The sequence below is a fragment of the Colletes latitarsis genome, chromosome 6 (genome assembly GCF_051014445.1).
Source record: "Colletes latitarsis isolate SP2378_abdomen chromosome 6, iyColLati1, whole genome shotgun sequence".
NCBI lineage: Eukaryota > Metazoa > Arthropoda > Insecta > Hymenoptera > Colletidae > Colletes > Colletes latitarsis.
Genome location: NC_135139.1, coordinates 26,393,782 through 26,416,806, shown reverse-complemented (window position 1 = coordinate 26,416,806; position 23,025 = coordinate 26,393,782). Strand labels below are relative to the sequence as shown.

Genomic DNA, 23,025 nt, shown 5'->3' with positions numbered 1-23,025 from the left:
GAAGTTGTTTCAACTTGGTTGACATTCTGTTTACCCGGGCGATTTTCATCGACTTCGGTCCGATCGATTAAAACTTGCCTAATGCAAATGCAGTTTTACAGACCGTTACCTAAAACGATCGCCCGTTATATGGTGCCAAGTTTTGAAATGAGTTTATGGGCATAGCGATGTCAAGCGGATCTAGAATAGCTCAAAGGGTTCGATTTTGTTTCTGTTCTCCGGGCCTGGCACAAAGTATAAAAGAACGAATCGAATTCTTAAAATAGATGAGATACTTTTCCGTTAGGTAACAGAGATTTAGAAATTAAAATACGTCATCGATTTTTTTCCCCTCCCCGAAGAGTTGTATCTCGTTTAAAGGGGATTTCGAAAATTAATAAATCTTACGCTGAATCCCGTTTTCACGATTAAAATGCATGGTACGGGACGAACGATGGATATCGTTAATCTTCCCGTCTGTCAACCTGAATAACGCTTATTTGAGAAACCTTCGATACGAAGGATGTCGCCGCGTCATTCGCTTTTCGAAGAAAGCCAATAACGCGAGTTCGATTTGTATACCGATATTCATGGACAACGTTAACCGCAGCACAATCTACGCTAATCGAACATTGAACATTGAAAAATTAAAAATTTAATTATGGTTAAATTGTACAAACGAGACGATAGGGGTGGAATAGGTGGCTGTGAAACGGGATCCTTTAACGCTAGATTTACGTTTCAGATTCCATACATAAAGCAACAGAACTCGTAAATATTGTTTGTTATTTTCGACAACTTTCGATCGTGCTATCTTTTCGATATCCCTAATTCGAAACGTGTAGCTTCCTTCCGTGAAAACGTAAATCAGTAACGTTTAATTTAGCAATCTCGGCGTTAGATAACATCATAAGCAGAACCGTGTGTCTCGTAAGAGGGGAAAGGACAGTGCCCTAAATTCCAAAGATAAGGATTCAGGAGGGTGCGTCGTCCTTGCCATTACAATATAAATTCAAGACAAGGTGATACATAATTCAATGTGAATTTCTATTTTGTTCCTCGAAGAGGAGATTAATATATGTATTTGAATTATTTCGCGATCGTAGTTTTATATCCAAGCAAATGGATCGAGTAATTTCTGAGAAATCGTGAAAACGATGAACATGTCTGGCAGATAGCTTCCATTTCGATAATAAGATTGCTCGGATATCGATACCCTGGAGACCTTTTCCCCGTTGGAAGCCCAGTGATTTTCTTCGGAAAGGCTACCGATTTCCGGAAACAAGCGCGACGGGACGCAATCTGGAACTATCCCCGAGGAGCACACCTTGTAACTTCAATTTTCAGTTAACCATTGATTAACGGAGATGGTGGTACTTATTTATCAGTTCAACATAGACTAATTTGTACACTATAATGGTGATTCAAATTTGTTTGTTTAACACTACTACTGTACAGATTTGTTTGTTATATAGTTACACTACGATAGTAAATACAATACTAGTTCTTTTTTATAATATTCACGAGGGCAAGTAACGCTCAATTACGAAACTGATACAGAAATATAACCATAAACATTATAGAATAATAATAAAGCTAATAATGCGTGATTTTTTCCCCCCGGAGCGGCAACCCAATCCTGTACTGCACGTGACCCGATGATGCTGCACTTTTTAATCGGACAGTGACTCAGCGTTTCCAACGTGCCACGACTGCTAACAATTCATATATTTTTTCCCCCCCATTTATAGTGTATCACCATTACAGTGTACTAATACAGGCAACTGTATATATTTTTGTTTTCCTCCTAGTGACGATAAGTTACGAATTTTATCTTGATCCAGGGACGAACGGCACGAACATATGGGACGATCAAATAGTCGTAGATTACTGTTGAGAATCATAACGTAACTTAACACTTTAAGCATTAAACGGCCCGCTCGAAAGCATTAGACTTTCCTTTTAAGAATTACGGAACAACGATTGAACAATACAATTAATCCACTTAACTTTTCGTCCCTTATTCCGTTCCTGTTTCCGTTGAGAGACTCTCAGAATACTGACCCTGTACTCGTAGTCGTCCGCGGCGGTGCCTCGACCAGCCGTATACTCTTGATACTGCGAGACGACGCACAACAAGGAATATACCTGAAAGCAAAACGCGTACTGTAATTCGTAATTCGTTAATAAAAAAAAAAAATAAAAAAAATTGCGTGAGACGCGAGTCCCTGAAGATTAAAGGAATTCGTCTCCCATCGAAATATACTCACGTTCAGGCAGAGGAGGAAGAAGCTCAGCGTATAGAGCATCACCTTCGTCGGGTCGAAAGTGGACTGAAACAGAAACGCGATGAAATTAAATCGTTTCGATCGTACGTCGCCATTTTCGTCGCATATACATATACGTGAAAAAATACGACTGACACTGTAAACTGTCGAAAATTAAAATAATAAGCACTTTGAAACAGTTTAGGTTTGTCTCGTTTGCACAGTAGAATCGTTACACCGTCGGAGATCGATCGGAAGAAGAACAATAAAGGCTGATGTTTACTATTATTCGAGTCAAGTATGTACTTTCACTGTACTCCCGCTATGAAATCAATTCTCCGGGGCAACCTACACAATGCATTATTTGCATGCTGGTTTTCCTCTATTTGTTTGTTATAGGTCGTGTTACGAAGCATTTTACTTTCCGACCAACGACGAAGAAAGGTACTGTACTAGAGAAAATTCGAAATTAAAAGAGTCACGAAGGATTCTAATGTCCTTTGTAAGCTCGTTCTCGTCTCGTAAAACGATCCCTGCAAGTTTCCATTCAGTTCGCGACTTTTTTTATTTTCAGAAACGTTGTGTAACGTTAACTACCGGCCGAACTGGTCGATTGTCACGAAGTAGTTCAGTTTTTTGGGAGGAAAACATTGGATACTGCGTGACTACCAAAGCGCTTAGTTGACCCGTCGTTCTGTTGCCTTTCCATTTACTCTACCGCCACGTTCGAAAGCCAGCAACCGCGAATGAAGCAATGTTTTTTTTTAAATAAAAGTAAACAACCGGTAAAATCCGTGTCCAGAGGTCGTTTGAAATTTTCAGTTCGACGATACTCGTAACGAAACGAAAATCGCTAAAGAAACTAATTTCCCGACTAAATCTTTCATCGAAACGTTTTGAGCGACGTGCAATCGACGAAGAAACTCCGTTGTAGATTCTGTACCGTAGTTGTAACGCGATGAGAAGGTGGCGCAAGGTCTTCCGCAATTCTCGACGGTTTCTCTCAATTTTTTATTTTTTTTTTCTTTTTTCAAACCTGGAAACAGAATTCCCAACAAGTTGAAATGAAAAATATCCGATCGGACAACGGTCTCCCGTTACGTAACACCATCCACCGCTATTATTTTCAACATCGATGCTCGAACGTTTCAAAAACATTTTCGAACAAACACACCGTTCGCGATCGTTCTCTCGACGTGATTATTTATTTACTTTATACGAATACTTTGTTTCGACTCTTAGATTTTTATCACCTATAAACAGTATAATTACATTTAGTTTTTTTGTTCTATTTCTCACGAATAATTTCCAATGATTTACTTTCAGAATAGTATCATAAATAGATAAATATAAATAAATTGAAGCTTGTTTACCAGAAAACTCCATCGATAAAAAAAAAAATTGGAAAATTAGCCTCGTATTTTTGTTTCCGTAAAAATGATACGTCCTCGTTTTTTTTCCGTCTTCGTAACGATAGTCGATATTCGCGCGGAAACTGCGCTTTTCCCGTTTTCTAGTTTACGGATGGGGGAAAAAGCTGAGCACGCTAACGGCAAGGACGTTAATGAAGATTGCACGTACCGTCGTGCAATGCTGTTGGATGCGCTGTTGTTCCACAACGGAGAACCAACTCCTGCATCTGGTCCACTCTGCATACAGAGATACTTGCAACGCGACCCACGTATGATGTATAATTTTCTTATATGGCGCGGTAACGCTCGTGTGTTTACAGCTTTTATCTGCAGGGTCGTTCACAGGGTGCAGAATATCAAATTTAACAACTTTCGCGGTCTTATACCATTGTCCACACGATACTCGCGTATTCTATTCGTTGATACCACGTAAAACGGTTATTAGCAACAAAAAAAAAAGTTACTAACAAACATCAGTCTCCATTATCGGATTCGTTTCTAGGCTGAGTTAAACCTACGTTAAGTCTCTCATCGTAAATTGCTAATGGATAATATATTGGGACAAATTTTTAAGAAAGATCGACAGGGGGTAGGTGCCTAAATTTTTCGATGAAGAAGAAAAATTTTAAATCGTCCTGAAAAAATGATTTCCGGTTGCGAGGGTCAATTACAATAATTTTTAGTCATTAAACATACCCTCGAAATCCTACCCACTTTCGAGAAAAAAATTCGAGAAGGTGTGAAATTTTTTGGCAAAAAAAAAAAACAATTTCGAATCGTTCTGGAAAAATTATTTTCGATTGCAGGGGTTGATTGCAATCATTTTTGGCGGATACACCTATCCCCGAAATCCTACCCATTTTTTAGAAAAAAATTCGAGAAGGTGTGAAATTTTTCAGCGAAAAAAAAACAATTTCGAATCGTTCTGGAAAAATTATTTTCGATTGCAGGGGTCGATTGCAATCACTTTTGGTAGATAGACCTACCCCCGAAATACTGCGTATTTTCGAGAAAAAAATTCAAAACAGGCGGAACTTTAAATGTTAATAACTTTTTAACGAAGCCTCGATTAACAAATTGGTATTCTTGATATTCATCTTATTTTGGCCTCTAGAGTCTCCCATTAAAATTTTTCCCAGGGGTGGACGAATACTTTATATATTGTATGTAATCTAGCGTTTCCTAAATCTAAGGTTAATGACCTCTCGTCGTAAAGGTATTTTCGTGTGTTTACTAGCCATTTACGCCTCTTCGATTCTCCGCAGCATGATCTATATTTGACTTGGTGAGCTGCGACTCGATTTGAATAGCTGGATGATGCGTTCACGTGCTTTCGCATAAGCAAGGTGACATAATACGATTTACTCAAGGATTGATCCTCCGTTGCTCACAGGTGGCTATAGGAATCTCAATCAAGAGTCCCGCAGACGTAGGGTTAACCTGATTATGCCATTCGCCACAACGATAGCCTTAATACCGATCTATCTATTCCTTAAGACGCAATAATAACTGCCATTTTGTATCGTCATTTTTCTACAAAAAATTTCTAACCCATGGATCCACAGTCAAAAGTAAAATCGAACGCGTACTTTGATACTTTCAATTTAAAGATAATTCGAATTAAATTTGTTTTGAGGCGAAACTTTGAAAATGGGAAAGACATATATCAGACGCTAGTATCCCGGTTCAAGTCCTAATTTTGATTCCAACTCGCGGCAAACGAAGGATGCGTTACAATCGCATCGGCGGTGCTTTTCGACGCGTCAAACCGGCTGGAAAAAAAGCCCTTTGACGATCCTTTTCGCATCCATTCGCGGAACGCGTCGGTTTTTCAGTCCCATGGGTCCTCCAGGGAACCGTCACGGGTCTTCCAACTGAGTCAATTTATTTCAAAGGCTGTCGTTTCAAAGAATTCCGGAGTCGAGTTACCGACGTGTTGTGGATATGTGAATGCGAGATAAGCTGGCCCTCTTGGGACGACGAAACCTTATGTATATGGAAATGCAGATTAAGTTGGGTTCGGTAAAGGTCTCGAGAAGGGTGGATTTTCCGTTGCAAAATGATTTGGCTTCCCGGAAGCATGGAAGTATCGCGGTCAAGAATTCGAAAACATCGTGAATATGAAAGTGCAGAACGTTTTGGAGCAGTAAGGATGTTTGGAACCTTTTAGAAATATTATATTTCGAATTTAAATGAGGCTTCTCCACTAATTAATACGAGAAGAATTTATGCGGAAGCCTTATTAACATTGTGTATATTAATGCATCTTTGGAGCAAAAAATAGCAAAGTATCAAAAATCTCTGACTTTTCGCGAAGAGTAAAATCCCGTAATTTTGATTTTTCACGATAAAATACAGCGCTATAGTCGTTGGATCGAAGAACCCCGTCAACAGTTAGCGCTAGAGAGACCACGTTGGTAAATAAAGTCCGCGATATTGGAAAAGCGACACGGATTACAAAGAAAAGAACAACGCCTGTCAGCATATTGCGCAATTAACTCTTAAGGCGATTAAAAAATATTGCAACGCTCTATCACACCTAATTGCGTTTCTTTTTGTTCGACAACCTCGAGGAGCTATTACGCGCGTTCAAGCTTCGCGCCAACGAAGAAACGAAAACAAATATCGAAAACTTGGTTAAACTTCGAGGCGTGACAAAATTGCTGCAATTATTAGATAAAAGTGTAATCGCGGCAGAGGACTATACCGAAATACCGGGTGGTACGATAATAACGAAGGTACGATTGCAAGAGCGTTTAAAAAATTAGCGTCGATGAGAGGAATATTATTAAAAAAATGTTTTAGAGAGATCCCCGAAAAATCTAAACGCGTGTCAAAGCTTTGTCCACTATTCTTTGAGCCCTCGGCGTCAAAACGCTTTGTACGAGCGCGACGCACAATAACGAGGTTCTTCAGAGACGTCAAATTCACGGAGGAAAAACGCTCGACGCAGCTTTCAAAGCTGTCGAACGGGTGCTCGACCCTTGGGTGGGTAAACTGCGAGAGAAACGTCCCCCGAAACGGGGGTGGATGTTCGGAGATGATCCATTCGTAATATTAAAATGAAATAAAATTCGAAATAAAAATTACCACGAATTTACCCGACTGGATTTTCGCAAATTTACCGTGGTTTCCGATACGCGATACGATAATTAATTACACGATTACATTTGGAAATAATTGATGATTTTCGCAAAACCGCGATTTTCTATAACTGAACGAGTAAACATTTATTTGGTAGAAACAAATACACCGTAATTGTCGGTAATTCCAGCGTTAAGTTGTACCAGAAAAAGTGTTCGGTAGTTCGAGGGTGGTAATCGGAGGACAATGGACGAAAGCACGCGTCGTATAAAAAAAGTCGCGCTACGGAATCCTTGGCCGGCATTATGAACGCGCCTCGAGCTCCATTCGAGCCGTTAAAACAACTTTAACGTCGTTGGAAAAGTTGCAAGCCGTACGTTTAAAAATAGTCGCGAGTATTCCCCCCGGATGTAGGGGGAACTTCAAAGTCAGTTAAAACGAAGAAAGTTTCGCGGAAGCGTTTCGAACTCTGATTCCATCGGAGTTGAAACTCTCCCTCGTAGGGGGAGGGGGAAATTACGCGGTAATCGAGGAGTAATTCCTGTCGTGGGTTTCTATAAATTTTTGAAAAGAACCATGAAAATTACCGTCTACGGTTGCAATATACATTAGTGATACGATTCTTACTAAACGACCCTCCGGAGCAATTACTCTGATATTCTAAGCGATCGCTGGTTCGTGCAGTTGTTTTTCAATTAACGAAAGTACCGCGCGGTCGCGTGGATCGAGGAATTTAGCGACAATTTCTACCTCGTCCAGCAAAAGAATTAACAAAAATTTTAATTGGAACGAATACTTAAAATCGTACGTTTTCAATTCTTTGGTTAATTCTCTGTCGGCCGAATTTTTTTATTTTGGCCCGTAGAATCCCCTTTTATAGGAGAATAGAAAATAAGATCAAAATCAAGAATAATAATTTGTTGATGGAGGCCTCGTTAAAAAGTTATTAACTATTTAGGAAGTGGGTAGGATTTCGAGGATATGTCTAATGACCAAAAATAATTGTAATTGACCCCCGCAACCGAAAATAATTTTTTCAGACGATTTGAAATTTTTTAATTTAATTTTTTAATAACTTTTTAACGAAGCTTCAGTCAAGAAATTGATATTCTTGATTTTCGTCTTGCGTTGGCCTCTAGAATCTCCCATTAAAATTTTTCCCAGGGGTGATCGAACACCCTGTATGATTAAGACGTATACGTCATCTTGTGAAAACGTTAAAATTGTTTAGTAAAATGTCGATATACTATCGTGTGACCTGAAAGTTACGTGGGTCTATAGAGTTTTAAACAAAATTGCAGCTCGTTCGTTCCGACCAGAATTATTCCAGAGAATGTATCGATCGCACGTCGATGGCTACGTTTGGAAATAATTAAAACTGGAATCGTATAATACGACCGAATTTCGGGCGTTCGTACGAATATTCTTGTTCATATAATAATTGTCGATCACCGGAAACGTTTCATCGAACGAAACCGCCGTCCATTTTGAAAATGCAATCTTCGACGTTTTAAAAAGCCGTCCAAGCCGAACGAAGTAAAACATTCGTTCGAAATCACGTTTTCGGTGGTTGTGTCGCATCGAGAAAGCATCGACGAGGGTTTCTTCCCTTCGCGGGAGGTTCTCAGAGGTCGAGGCGACCTAGCAATTATCGCAGACGTATCCTCTTACCGCGCGAAAAGAGAATCATATGGCCTTTTCTCACGTAAAACCGGGAGGAGAAAAACCGCCGAGGTACGCGAACACGTAACAATGCTCGAGTTTCGTGCTAACTCTCGCCCCGCGGATCCATTTGCGAGAGACATCCATCGTCGTACTTTCTTTTCGACGAACATTAATATCGTTGGACGCGTATCGACGATAGAAGCGTTTCTAATTCGCCAAGCGCGACAATTACATTGCTTAACATGATCAGAGAATTATCGAAGCTGAACAATTTCGGACCTTGCAATTAAGAGATCAGGACTAAATATAAAAATAACATCGTAGCGTTGCTTGTAACTAGGATCGTGGATGTTTCTGCATTTAAAATCCTCTACGAAGCTCCCATTGCATTAATTCTGTTAATAAAAATATGAATTTCCATAAAGATCTACTCATAAAACGTTGAAAACTAGCAGTAGGTATTGTGATTTTTATTCTACGCAATTCCATGCCTTAGGATAAGATTGTACTTACAACAGCGACGAACAGGTACAAGGAATGCACCACGTCGACGATGCATGTCGCGATCACGGTGACGATCCAGGGCATGAGGAAGACACGTTGATCCTGAAAAATCATCGATCATAAATGTACAGAGAAATGGTGCAACGAAGGAAAAACGTTCCCTGGTTTTAAGAGCGACGTTAATGGCCCGATTTAAACCTCGATATCCTTTTAATTTCTTTTCTCGCGTCCCTTTGTGCACGACACTGGGGGTAAAACGCGAAACGCGCTTTCTAGGCGACGTCTACGCGGAGAGTTAAGAGTTAAAATTGCGCTCCCCGATGGGAAAACGGAAGTTTCTACAGAAGCACGAAGACAATTGTCTCGTTCTCTATGGAAATGGCGAAGTTACCGTTACGCTACGGAACGTAATGCGATTACGCGACGGAAGATAACGATCCTCAAACTGTACCACGGATCCGATCGCTCTTATCCAATACAATACATTAATTATCGTAAGAGTCACGGTCGTTTGAAAATTAGACCATTTTTATGCAGTTTTTCTCACTTTACAAGATGAAGAAACAACTTTTCGAATAGTCTTGGAATTTCTATATATTCTTCACTAAAATACGCGTTGATTGCTTTTCGAAACATTAAAATCCTTCGATCCGTTCACGAGTTATGATTATTTAAACACACGCATGAAATTTCAGGGGAATTGGTCGACCATTGGTCAGACATTGTATTTTCGGTAAAGAATTTTTTTCTCGAAAGTGGGTAGGATTTCGAGGGTATGTCTAATGACCAAAAATTATTGTAATTGACCCCTGCAACTGAAAATAATTTTTCCAAAACGATTTGAAATTTTTTGTTTTCATCGAAATATTTGAGCACCTTCCCCCTGTCGATTTTTCTTAAAAATTCGTTTTTCATTTTTAATAAATTTGTTGACGCTGCACGGAAATGTTGTGTAATACTTTTTTTTAGTGACATCGAGCCTGGAAACGTCCCCATGTAAGGGAAAATGAAATTAACAAGAGACATTCAAATCATAAATAGAAGAATATAATATTCCATAAGGAGAACCGAGGATACTTTGGTATCTCGTAAGCAACACCGTCTGCGCAAAGATCGTTACAACCACATGATGGTCCCCTTTAATACCTCACGGCGTTTATTGAAAAACTTTACCACCGGTGTGAGAATATCAGTGATATATCAAGGTAGTAATTGTTATTGGTTCATCCTGTATAGCGAGACCATTGTTTCGTTAATAGAGTCGCGTAAAGGGTGTTCCTAAGAAGTACTTGGAACTTTTAATCCTTTACGAAAGAATATTAATAAAGGAAAATTTTAAGCTTGTTACGCGAGAATCCCCTCTTAATTTCTGGGTAAATTTCAAACCTGTAGCAAAATTAGGAAGAATCACACGAAACGTTAAATCGAAACAGACGGCAGAAGAGAAATAGGGGATATCGCTTTTAAGGCGACACAGTTCGCTCGCGGGAACTTTTTCGCAAGATCCTATAAAAATCCGACACGCCAAGCAATACGGTGCTTATGTAAGCCCATAAAGAAACGATTTCCCGCCTTCGACTGCATTCGCGCGGCGGGGCTGTCTTGAAACCGCGATTTAAATCGACCGGAGCTTCTTGCGCGGAACTTCCGTTACGTACGATGGTATATTTAAGCGTACACAAGAATGCTTAAAACTTATAAAATACGCCACCGAAAGGAAACTCGCTTTGCGGATATTTGATTCTAAAAAACCTACAGAATGTACTTAATACGCAAAAAGGATCTGAATTCTTATGGAACTGAACAATTTATCGTATCGTAATTTCTACGAACGTTCGTGAGAACCAAAATGGGGTATTTCGTTACGATTTATCGTTCGCGTTATCAAACGAATTTCCTTATCCCCGCTCGAAGCGCGTAAATCACAGCGAGTTCGTAAGACAAATTTTTCCGTCAAAACGCAATCTAGATCCCATAATCCCTCTCCCGTCGTGTTTCTGCATTAAAACGTACGAATGATTAATGGGTCTCGGTCGGGGCGATAAACAATAGCGAAATTAGGGCAAACGGCGGGAATGTATCAAAGACGCGCGGGGGATGATATTCTTTTTATTAAAACTGACGCGTACGCGGGTGACGAATGGTCGAAGAAGGGAACCGATGAAACCGCGAATATGGAGATCTTGGCGAAACGTTGCCGCGGTTATTTATGACGGGGTTACCGTCGCGAAATAGACGCAACGGTTTCGCTGCCCGTAGTGATTAATGGATGAAGGGATCGATAAGACGAGGGAACGTCGACCCGACAGACCGGTATATTTAGTGCCGGCATTGGGGATTCTGCATCCACGGTGGAGTAAATAAAAGTCAGTCAACGTTTCGCGAGCTACGTAATTGAATTAATGTCAGTGACGACCGCGAAAACCTGGTCGATTAGAAGAAGATCTATTCAATGGGCAACCAATTGTTTTTCGACCCCGTATTTTTAAATATTCACACACGTTGTCGATAGATTAGATCTTGCAAAATATAATAATTCGTATCTTTTTTGCATATTAAGTACATTCTGTAGCGTGAATAACGTACCCTGTGTACTATAAATAAGCAGCCAAGATAAAAAAATCGATGTTTTTCGCGCACCACGAAAGACGCAAACGAATAGACGTAGCCGATGGTTACGATGGTGCGAGATCGAGATTAGCTCGTCGAGCTTAATCGCGTCAAAGTGTCACGGATCGGATGGAATCCACTTTAGGAACTCGATCGCCCGGAGGGCAACGGAAACGTTTCGTCGGTCCTTCTCGTTTGGTAAATGTATCGTATTTAAAATTTCGTTACGTCAATTTGTCGTCGAAGGAGCCGTCGTCCGATTATTTATCGCAAAACGATATCGTCCGGGGATATTTATGGACCACGTCGATAGCCTCGTCGCGACTGTCGTCGTCGAAATTGATTTCAAAGGACGTTTTTATCGGGATAAATGAAAATGTTAAGAACGCGTCTCGATAAAAATAGCTGGACCCTGGGGAGTATCAGTTTCCGACATTTCATACCATTTCATCTAGGAGGATAATGGTACGTCCGTTCGTCTTCCGTCGATCTATTTTCAGATCTCAAACGTAACGTAAAAAACATCTATATTTCGAAAAGTTACGAGCTAGAATGATCTTTGTGCCCTGACTATTCAGCGTCGATTCCTTGAAATAGATACCCGGGTCCCGAATATTGCCACGTTCACGTTACCATTAGCAGAGTGAATCGACTATTCAATGCGAATGGTTAGCAGTCTTCCTTGAGCCAGGCTCGAGGATCTTACTATCCTACATCGTATTCTCGAGTATATCCTCCAGGAGGTACTTACTCGCAAGAGGATTCAATTTTCCATCTCACGGAGTACGGTAATATAAATGGACCGAGTAGCCGTTATTTTAATGCAACGATAACGAAACACGCAAAACGATAAACGTTTATGCAAATTTAGTCTTTTTGACGGTACTGATTGCGTTGTTTATCGATCCGTTGCTAATTTTAATCCAACGTTTCTTATTGGAGTCGATAAAAAATTATGCACTGCGTTGAATTTATTTGCACTTTTCGTAAAATTTCAGGCAAATAAGATTATATTTTCAACCGCGTGAACTCTACTGTTTGTCGATGACTTTTTAAAAAGAACGTTCGATTTCGAGTTTGCATAAACGCTCGATCCAACAAGGGGGATAACGAAGATCCAATACTAGCCGGGGATCTAAATTTTAGAAGAAATTTTGCGGTCGAACGATGTCAGTCAAGGGTGTGCTGGGCTTATCTCGATCGTAAATTTTCTGCACCTCCGTTGACTGGATACGTACATGGCGGAATATCCTCTTAGTTCTCCCCTTGGTTCTCAAAGATTTCATTTTTACTTTCTTGCTTACAAGGACAGAGAACGCTTTCGGTAATTTTTTTTTACGGAAAAACACGCTACGAAACGAACTTTTCCACTATCTCCCCTGATAATGAAAACATTATAACATTGGTCTCGTTTAAATAAGTTTAAAGCAATCTACTAGTTTTTCCTCGCGTAACCGTGTTTTCTAATTATCCAATTATACTTCCACCGCTGCCTTCTTTATTGCGAACGTCGCTGTATAAATCACGATGCATATTCGTTAATCCGTAGTAAATATTCCTTTGAAAGATCGCCGCTTTCACGGAAACTTTTCCTGTTTATCCGGAAATTTACGAGCTGAACCGGAGGGATACGTTCGAAAGTCAACAGGCAATTCTGTAAACGATGTTTTCCTCGATTTGACGAACCGACGCGAGATTTCTCTCGTAAGGAAAACATTCGTGGCCACGGTCTCTCGCCAGGACGATGATAAAAGTTGCATCGGTTTGCTCGGCAGGGATTTGTCCGTCGTTTGGGATAAACTAACAGCAGGACCGATACGAGGGCGATAAGACGTCGATTACGAGGGATAGAAGAATTGCTCGGTCGGATTACGCTACACAGGTCTTTCCTTAAACAGGACAAAAGGACATCTTTCTTGTATACGTGCATTTCCCTTAACGATCTTCCCTTCTGGAAGCTTCGAGATTCGTGCACCAGCGAAATAAGATAATCTTACGTTATTAAACGATCCTATATTATACAGGGTGCTCGGCCACCCCTGGGAAACATTTTAGTGGGAGATTTTGGAGGTCAAAATAAGACGAAACTCAAGAATGCCAATTTGTTAACTTCGTTAACAAGTTATTAATGAGAGTGAGAACCACTGTCTCGTGCACACAACTGTACGCAGATTGCCTATCTACAGGCGCAACTTTAAATAACTTTTCAACGAAGCCTCGATCAACAAATTGGTATTCTTCATTTTCGTCTTATTTTGGCCTCCAGAATCTTCCATTCAAATTTTTGAATTTAGAATTTCACCCTGTATTAGGTCTGGATTAAAAAAAAATTACTAAGGCCAGTTTCCATTACTGGATTTGTTTCTAAGCTACGTTAAAATATGGTCCCTGGACTTTTCTAAATAATAAATTTTGTTCGATGCACTAGTATATTGTTATTATCCAGTGTACGTATGAAAGGAAATTTCAGTTTACACGGAAGCTTATTTATAGTGGTTGTCATATTCCCCTTAGCAGTTCCGTCTCCAATTTTATCTCCGACCCTCGGAACCGCTTCTATGAAAAACAATATCCCAGCTACCTGGCGCCCTATCTGCGACTAAATCCGTAAGGCGGTCGCGGATAACACCGTTCTGCTCCTACGCTTTTCTATGTTCGTTATCCCTGTCCGCTCGAATCGTCGCGGTATCCTCTCACAATGTTGCGAAAATTGACGGAGGAGAATTTTTTTTATAAGAAAAGTGTAACTGCGAAAACAATTTCAGAAATTACACGCAAGAAAATTTTCATTCGAACACGATCAGAGAGCGTATCAGGTATTCGAATTCGGACCTTTCATCCGCCAGACCAGACTACTTCATCAATCTTCATCAAGCTATTCAGGGACGTCGATGAATTCTACTTCCCCAAGTCAGATATTCGTAAAATGTCTGCCGCGGAAGGCAGAATAATACATTTTGATTTAGCGAAGGATATTCGAATCACAGGGTAGGTTAAACTCGATTAGCCGCGCGAGATCGTTGCACCGACTGCGAATCGCGCCAGAAACGATTCCCATTTCGGAGATAAGAGATAGAGCGCGATGAGAACTAAACGACGCAGCCGGGCGATAGCGGACTCGATGGTTCTCAGCGACCAATTGATTTTTATCCGGGCCTCTGGACTTTGTCCCGCATTTCTCGACCTTCTCGAGCGACCGAAACTTTTAAGAATTATTTCATTACGCGTAATTCCGTCTTCGAACTCGAACAAACCGAGACAAACATCGTGACACCGTCTTCAAACGCCAGCCAATCAGTCACGATCGATCCAATCCAGTTGCAACTCGTACTTCGAGGGAAAGCGGCGATCCATGAATTTATTATTATCGTGATCCTAAATGCAAGAATAAAATTCTTTTTTAGCAGAAGCGTTCGGTGTTTGAGTAGGTTCGTTCGAACGGTGGAAAGCGTGACTGGAGTGTTGTTTGGGCATACGTGGGGATACGTCTTACCTTAAAGAGGCCATAGAGAAGCAGGATGCTGCAAATCACACCGCAGCACGAGCATACAAGCAGCGTCATGTTAATCCGTACCGTCGCTGAAGCAATAGAAGCAGTTGAACGTGAGACGTTATCGTTTCCGTTTGCTTGACGAACGGAGTGTGGACTCGAGGAGCGGTACACGTGGGTCTTAGTTATCTATCGGTTAGTGTTTTGCTAGGAGAGGTGCTGTTACTCGGTGCGCGTCTATGGAACCGTGGAAAATCAGTATAGCGAGATGAATACTCACTGGGGGATATGGTGTCCGGTTCTAGGAAGCTGGTGGATTCTGGCAACGAACGATTCCCTTTCAGGTATTGCGTTTCCCTCTGGAGCACGCTGCCAGTGGTTAGCGCCAGCACGGTAAAATAAATCTGAAACGAACCGGGTTACGAATTAGTTTATTGTTCTCGCGCGACAGTCTTCGAAAGAGGCATTTGTAATTTCGCGTTTACGAAAATACGATTATTAATTTCGATGGAAATTGTTTCGTTGAATTATAGAAAGCAGTATTTTCGTAACGTAAGATCGAAAAGTTCACGGAGCTCGATGGAAAAATGAAACTTCTTCCAGGAAACGAGTAAATTTTGCGACGATCGGGCACAGGTTCGTCGCGTTCAAAACTGACGTTATTCGACCGCCGAAAATTGGAGTTTCGGCGTGTATTCCGCGTTTACACAGTCTCTTTGACTTCCTACTTGTTGAAACCCAGCGTCATGTTTCATGCAATAGCCGGTGCACCGCTTCAAACTAATTGAGTTGTACCTTTGTCTTGAATCAATTTACCTAAATCTCTATAAATTTCTGTTAAATTTGCGGCTGGTCTATCGGGAAATTACTTATTACCCTTTGACTCCCCGTAGTATTTAACGCGACAGGGTATCGTTTAAACTTTAAAGCGTCATTAACAAACTGGAACAACCGGATCGTAATAAGTTCCACTGTTTCGCGGTACGACGTCCTAAAACAATTTCCAGATAGAATCGAATCTATCAGGTCCCGGACAGTCAATAAAATTCTATTATGCAAATGCTACGGGGATATTTAATTACGAGGGAATTAAGGGTGACAAAGGTGGAGGAAAATATTGACGTTATCGATCGAGTTCGTTGAATATCGCGAGAATTATGTCCGTGGTAACTGTTGACGATACTCTGTAACACGTTTCCTTAAACGTCGTTAAATTCGTATAGCTTTTATAGCCACCCTGAAGATAAGTTTACTTTAGCGGCTGTTTTTTTCACAGCAACGTCGTGGACTGAAAATAAAAAATGAATATTCTTCCGTGATCCTGTTGCTTCTTTACGCAGCGAAGAATCGACTTTGTCGTAGTTATATTACTTCCAGCTCCTTCGTCCCGGAGGAGGGAATTCAGTCATGCGTTGTTGGGAAACCTTAATTGCGCGAACACTCTTAGACCCGTTCATCCGATAACCGGTGATCAGGCTGGAATTTAAAATTAAACTTCAGACACGTTTCGTCGTCGAGAGGGTGGGATCTCGCCCCCAAGATTATAAATTTAGCGGCGGCTCGAGTTGAATCGCGATTGATTCCAAGACGATTGACCCGTAACCCGGGTTCTTTTATTCTTTTCACGGGAACACAGCGTTCCGGAAGGAATCGATGCACTCGATCCGGATCGCGTCTCTCCAACGAGGCTCTCAGAGACAGTTAGCATTCAGACGATTTCGACACGCTCGAAGAGCTTGTTCTCCGCCATTGAATTCCTCCGAAGCTTGCGTCGAGACCTTCGACTACGCTTTAATAATTTCTACGATCCTCTTTTGTTTACGATAAACCAAGGAACAACGTTCGAAAGTGGCCGTTTATACCGATCGAGAAGGTGCTGATCTTCGTGAGAAAAAATAAGCAAGTTTGGATTTGTTCGTTCGATGGTTGTGCAAATTAATTGAAATCGATGGTAGCTCGCGAAGGTGTTCATCTTCGTGGAGAAAATAAATAAAATGTGTGGATTTGTTTGTTCGACGTTTGTCGCTCGACACGCGTTATGGATCGCGTATACAATACAATGCGTGTAGCGAGGGTCGAGAGTGGAAACTAATTGAAAACGACGGTAGTTCGTGAAAGGCGCGATCCTCGAGGGTGCGTCGCATTTCTTCATGTCGGAGGAACGATCGATTTCCACGTAACGGAGGTTATTGAAATTGCTTTCCCTCCCCTCTTATTGTCTCTTGTAGGGTAGTTACGCCGGCCTTGGACCAATTTCATCGACTTATACCCGTTCGAAGTGTCATCGACTTCGCGAATGCTCGGAGAGGCGCGGAAAATGTCATCCCTCGAGGTGCTTTGATCTCCCCGTTCGCGGGACGTATCTAATTTCGCGAAGAAACGCCGGCCATGATAGTCAATTCCGTATCAATTTCTGCCCAGACGGAGCTTACGTAGTTAATTATACTTCCGATTATGGTTCTCGAAACGAGCACGTCGCGATACTTTTCGACTTTTTTCGGAAGAACTTTGTTCGATATTAATATACGAAATGCGTTTTCAGTTTTCTATTTTAATATTAATACACTGACTGACAGTCTAAAACCGTAAAATAATTTACAAGACCAAAACTTTGACAATTGTAAACTACATAACTTAAAATTTGTCGTAGTACTTATTTTCGTAACCTCGCTAAAATTTATGAAGTCTATTTAAATGAATTTTCTTTAACTTTATATGGGTGACGCCGGCAGTCAAAGTGTTAAACACGAATAAAAACAGAATATTCGTAGAAGCGTTCGATATCAGGGGAAAAGTAATTTAAAATAAACTAGATGCAAAATTCCATGCACATATCCGTTCCAGAGGATTTCTGTATCAAGCTTCAATTTTAATTCTGACTACCGTAATCAGTAACGGGACATTTCATCGTGTTCCATTAAATTATTTTTAATTTCCTTTGTAGCTTCTGCTATAGAGAACCGAATTATATTTTTTTTTCTCGTCGCGTATAAAATAATCGACGATGTACGAGTGTTCTTGCACGGTATAACAGAGACGCGAAAAATTCTATTTACGAATAATGTTATATACGTCAGGTTTGCGCAAAGCTTCGCGCTGTCCGTGAGATAAAGAGACTCTTCGGGCTTTCGATAACACGATCGGACTCGATTATTCCGTCACGTTCGAAATTCGACGTACTAATCCGTGCAATAAGCGGATGATAATATGAAATGGTTACTGAACGTCATCGATTAATTTTTGCTCTGCACGGAGGAGGGGGGTGGAGAAAGACGGAGAAACGAAAACCGATACACAACACGGAATCGTGTCCTTTTGTTCGGTATCTCGCCATTATACTTAAACGCTCGAAACGTCGCTCGAAACTCGACAAAGCTACGAATTACTACTGTCGCGTTTCCATATTCCGGAACCGTAACGCGATTCCCTGGTTCACGATCGACGAATCGGGCGATCGAGAACACGTTGATACGTCGCTGTGACGTTTGGCATTTCGCTACGACAAATACATTCGTTCTTCCCAGAGAATTTTTCTATTAATCGAGCAATTAGGATCTTAAATATATCAACGAGTCTTCAACTTCGAACACCATCGTTTTATGTTGATTTTTCTCTTCTAAAAGAGAAAGTTTTCTTTATGTGACGAAAACAAGTCAAGAGGGTGCAACTGTGTCCCTAGCTTGGCTCGTTTAGACAAAGTATAGGACCGATTGGGTCTAAGGCGTGCCTTCCTAGTGTTTCCAATAAAAGCTTAGTTAAAAGTTATCCCTTTTATAATTGTTTCTTTATTCCACTACCTATTTCCAATATTTTAATATCCCTTTGACCAAGGAATATCGTCCGACTCGATCAAGTTAAGAATTCGCGGAATTCGCTTTCGCGACCAATATGTCTTCTTTTCGTCTCTCAGGAACGTCGGGAAAGAAACAAGAAAGAACGGGAAACATAGTATCACGGCCAACGTCTCGAGAATTTTTAATTCGGAATTTTTGCTCAGCGTCCCGGAGACTAGGGAACAAAATAGTGATCCATTGTGGGATGGAAAAATTCGAGAGATTGCAAAACGATGCAAACAACGGAACGACGAGTTCGATTACAAAATTCCTTGTCGAATGTTCCCCTCTGCGAGAAGCTGTATCCCGGAAAAGCCAACAATTCTGTTTTCTTCCTTTCGAATGGGCCATCAGCTCCTCGCAGATCGTCTTCTTTACATCCAGGCTTTCTTCTCGCACCCCCCACCCCTCTACAAACGACGAGTATGGCTCCATTTTCGATGGCTTATTGAAATCGATGGAAGAAGCTCGGTTTCTTCGATATTGCTTTGATTATGGTTTCTATCGCGTTATAAAGCTATGCTATGCAACGGTGTTTGAATTTGTCTCTAATTACTACAAGTTTCCAAGATCTTGCAAACTGCTGGGAAAAATCATATTCGACGAACAGACTCGGATTTCCTGGAATCAGGAACCACTGGTGCTTCGTTCTAACGAAACTTGTTGCGTTTGAACTTGTTTGAAGCCGTATGCAAAGCCGATTCATCGACAAACGTTTGCTCCTACTATCGCGAAACGAGCTAAACTTTGCTTTTGTGTTTGTATCGTACACGTTTCTAACTGTTCGTTATTAAAAAAAAAGTCGAGAAAGCGCAGCACAAATTTCTTCGATTTTTTTTCCAACTATATCGATCCACCTATGGCTGCTTATCGTTATTATGGTTCTATACAGTCGCGATTTGGCCTCTAAAACCACCCTGTATATTACTTTTTAGCGACATATTTTAGCGAATTGGTGAGAAAGAGAACAGTGAAGATTGAACATAAGTAAATTCCTTGGTTTTTCGCTGAGAAAACCTTTCGTTGAGAAAACAAGAGAATTTTCAACGATTCAAGATGGCGTCTCGTCTTGTAAGGGTTAATCCTCTTCGAGTGCTTCGACGTCGCCGGTCGACGCAACTTATAATTAAAAAAATGCCAAACTTCCCGATACCACTTTGGAAGATGCATCGCGAGAGGAAAACTTTCAACGTCTCTTCGTTCCAGCGTGCTTTCGACTATGAATTATTAAACACCGCAACGGAATTCGCGAATCCATACATATATATGATAGACTTAAAATCATCCGCTCTTCGTCGCGTTGTTTGGATCTAATAATAGCAAATTTTTATAGTATATACCTTGTTTCTAACATTTACTGTTCGTGCTTCTGAAAATCGATTAACACTAGATTTACGTAAGCCGTCAATTTGACGGATGTCAGATTCCATATTTAAAATTGCAGAACACGTAAATATTATTTTTTAACAACTTATGTCGAATTTGATTGATGCAATGGCATGAATATATATTCTAATTAAAAGAAAAATCGTATTTTAAGGTAATCGTCAACATGAAAGGTATCAATAAATATACGTACGATCAATGCCCGTAAAGCTAGTGTTAAAATAATTCTTTTTACATAATTACTCGACAGTGGCGATCTTATAAAAGTCTCGTTCTATTCAAATCAAATGCAATGTTCAACTTATGGCTGCCAATGGAAACGAAGCTAACACCGTCAACGGTTTTATCGGTCGTATTTTTTCGCAGGTTCGAAGCGCAATCGATGGAACCTCGGAATAATAGGGTCCAAAGGAGCTGTTTTTTTTCTGGCATTTCGCTGCAACCGAGTCGATCCGAACGCGATGTAACGAAATATCCGATATTCACGGTGCCGTCGTAGCGTAAATTAAATTCGAAAAATCGTTATGAAATCGAGCGAGCTGTCGCGTGAATTTAATCTCATTAGTTTCGAATTTTCTTCCATTCAGAGGGAAGCAACGCCAACTTGAATATCTTCTTTGATCGAACTTCTAATTGTTCTGTCAAGGAAGTATACGAATCTACCCGACAGAGACAAACAGAGAGTATATTGTACGTGTGAATTCGTAGCTGCATGTTTATTTCGCCAGTTACTATTTGCGTCTTTATCGACGGAGGAAGTCGCGTTTAACCCCTTAACGCTCATATTTTTCGGGTTAACCAAGAATGATCAGTTTTCTTTATTGAATTTGTTTCGAAAAATGCAGTTTTTGTTAATTACAATGTTGTATCTAATGTATAATTTGAAAGAAAACGAATATCATCATCCCTTAAACCGCTGGATTAAACAAATATCGTTTTTTAAAGCAGTCAGACTCGGGCATGAACGTTAAGGGGTTAATTTCTATTTTTGCGATCTATTATAAAACGATAAATATTTGAAAATGCTACTTCACAGACGACCAACGAAAGAATCTTTATCGACGAGCAGTAAGAAAATTACACGCGAAAATCTAGACACGAACGCGAACGGATAATAAAATTTGCAAGGAGTAAAATTCGGCGACCGGTTATTTCCTCTCGACATCGATGCAATTTTATCGGGTGGTAGCAATCAAAAATTTACAATCGAATTTACCCGCGGCGTGTCCCGATTCAAGTCGACTCGACGTAACACGCTTTTGTATTTAGTGCTGCAATTGAAGACAACCCCGGGGCGTGTATTTTATTGTACGAGTATATCACGATACCCCGGAATACGAGTTCCGGGACCGATTGTTCCGCTGTTCGATTTTCAGTGATATTTTCGCGCGAAAAAGTTAGACGATAAATTTGTTCGCTGAAAAAACGCATCGCGAATCGACGGAATTAAATGGCGCGGCTGGCAATATCGAAAACGACGCTGAAACCAAGAAAGCCAACGCGGTATAAAAGTTTCGTGGTTCCAGTTTTGAGAAGCTGATTCGTTAAATGTTCTTAAAAATAATAAATTATACAGGGTGTTCGACCATCCCAGGGAAAAATTTTAATGGGAGATTGTAGAGGCCAAAATAAGACGAAAATCAAGAATACCAATTTGTTGATGGAAGCTTCGTTAAAAAGTTATTAACGTTTAAACTTCCGCCCGTTCTGAATTTTTTTCTCGAAAATGTGTAGGATTTCGGGGGTATGTGTAATGACCAAAAATGATTGTAATTGACTCCCGCAACAGCAAATAATTTTTTTAAAACGATTTGAAATTTTTTAATTTAATTGTTAATAAGCCTCAGTCAAGAAATTGATATTTTTGATTTTCCGTCTTATTTTGGCCTCTAGAATCTCCCACTAAAATGTTTCTACAGAAACTTTTCTGTAAAGGGTAATTCGTAATTCATGGTACAGACAGGAGCAGATATTCTATGATTAAGAATCTCAAAATTACGTTGGAAGTTTCGTTTTCTGAAAATTGCATTCGAAAGTCTGATTAACCTAAACTGACATCGACTGGCGTTCGAATCTTCTCTTTTAGGAAGATAGTATCTCCCGTACACTGCATCGAACATGTTGCATGATCAACTTGTTGAATTTCCCCAGGGTCGGTTCGTCGAATCGAGTTACGTCATTTCCATCCGAATCGTGGAATCTTTGTAAACCAAATTACGTGTGATTTACAAAATTTTATTTATCCGAAATTAAATTACGGAAACACGACTTGCCACTTTACCGTCGCGTTTCCGGAATCATGGTTCCCAGGAACGTCCATTTCCCGATACCCTCCTCCGCTGTTTACCCGGCGAGATCGAAATATTATACAATAACTTTCGCGTTGCATAATCGCGACAACTTCTACGTATTATTTAATTCTTTTTCTTCGTGTTTGCGACCCGAGTTGCCTTTTAAATACGTAACGTTAATAGTTAATTGCGAAAAACTTTCCTAAAGGAGCACAGCTCGCTGCCAACTCCGACGCAAGTAGAAATAACGAGCAATAGTCAGACATCGCTTAGAATTTTCAAAAGCAATTTTCTCGAAAATAAAACGTCGTATGAAAAATGTTTACTCTACATTTTCGATTCGTTTTTTCACGTAGAACAATTCTCAATTTTTTAAAAGAGCACTGCTCACTGCCAACTCCGACGCAAGTAGAAATAACGAGCAATAGTCAGACATCGCTTAGAATTTTCGAAAGCAATTTTCTCGAAAACAAAACGTTGTATGAAAAATGTTTACTCTACATT

General features: G+C 40.4%; 1 protein-coding gene across 2 annotated transcripts in view; it reads right to left on the bottom strand.

Moving 5' to 3' along the window:
* The window catches only part of LOC143342305 (uncharacterized), a 28,456-nt gene that overhangs the window by 3,919 nt on the left and 1,512 nt on the right, over nucleotides 1-23,025 (bottom strand). Inside the window, exons 2-6 of one of the 2 annotated variants that reach the window (XM_076766027.1) lie at nucleotides 15,292-15,415; nucleotides 15,015-15,100; nucleotides 8,921-9,013; nucleotides 2,250-2,312; nucleotides 1,990-2,127 (exon numbers count right to left, since the gene is read on the bottom strand). In XM_076766027.1, coding sequence (XP_076622142.1) covers nucleotides 1,990-2,127; nucleotides 2,250-2,312; nucleotides 8,921-9,013; nucleotides 15,015-15,100; nucleotides 15,292-15,415 — 504 coding nt within the window. The remainder of the gene's footprint in view (nucleotides 1-1,989; nucleotides 2,128-2,249; nucleotides 2,313-8,920; nucleotides 9,014-15,014; nucleotides 15,101-15,291; nucleotides 15,416-23,025) is intronic. The other variant, XM_076766028.1, reaches the window with a different exon arrangement.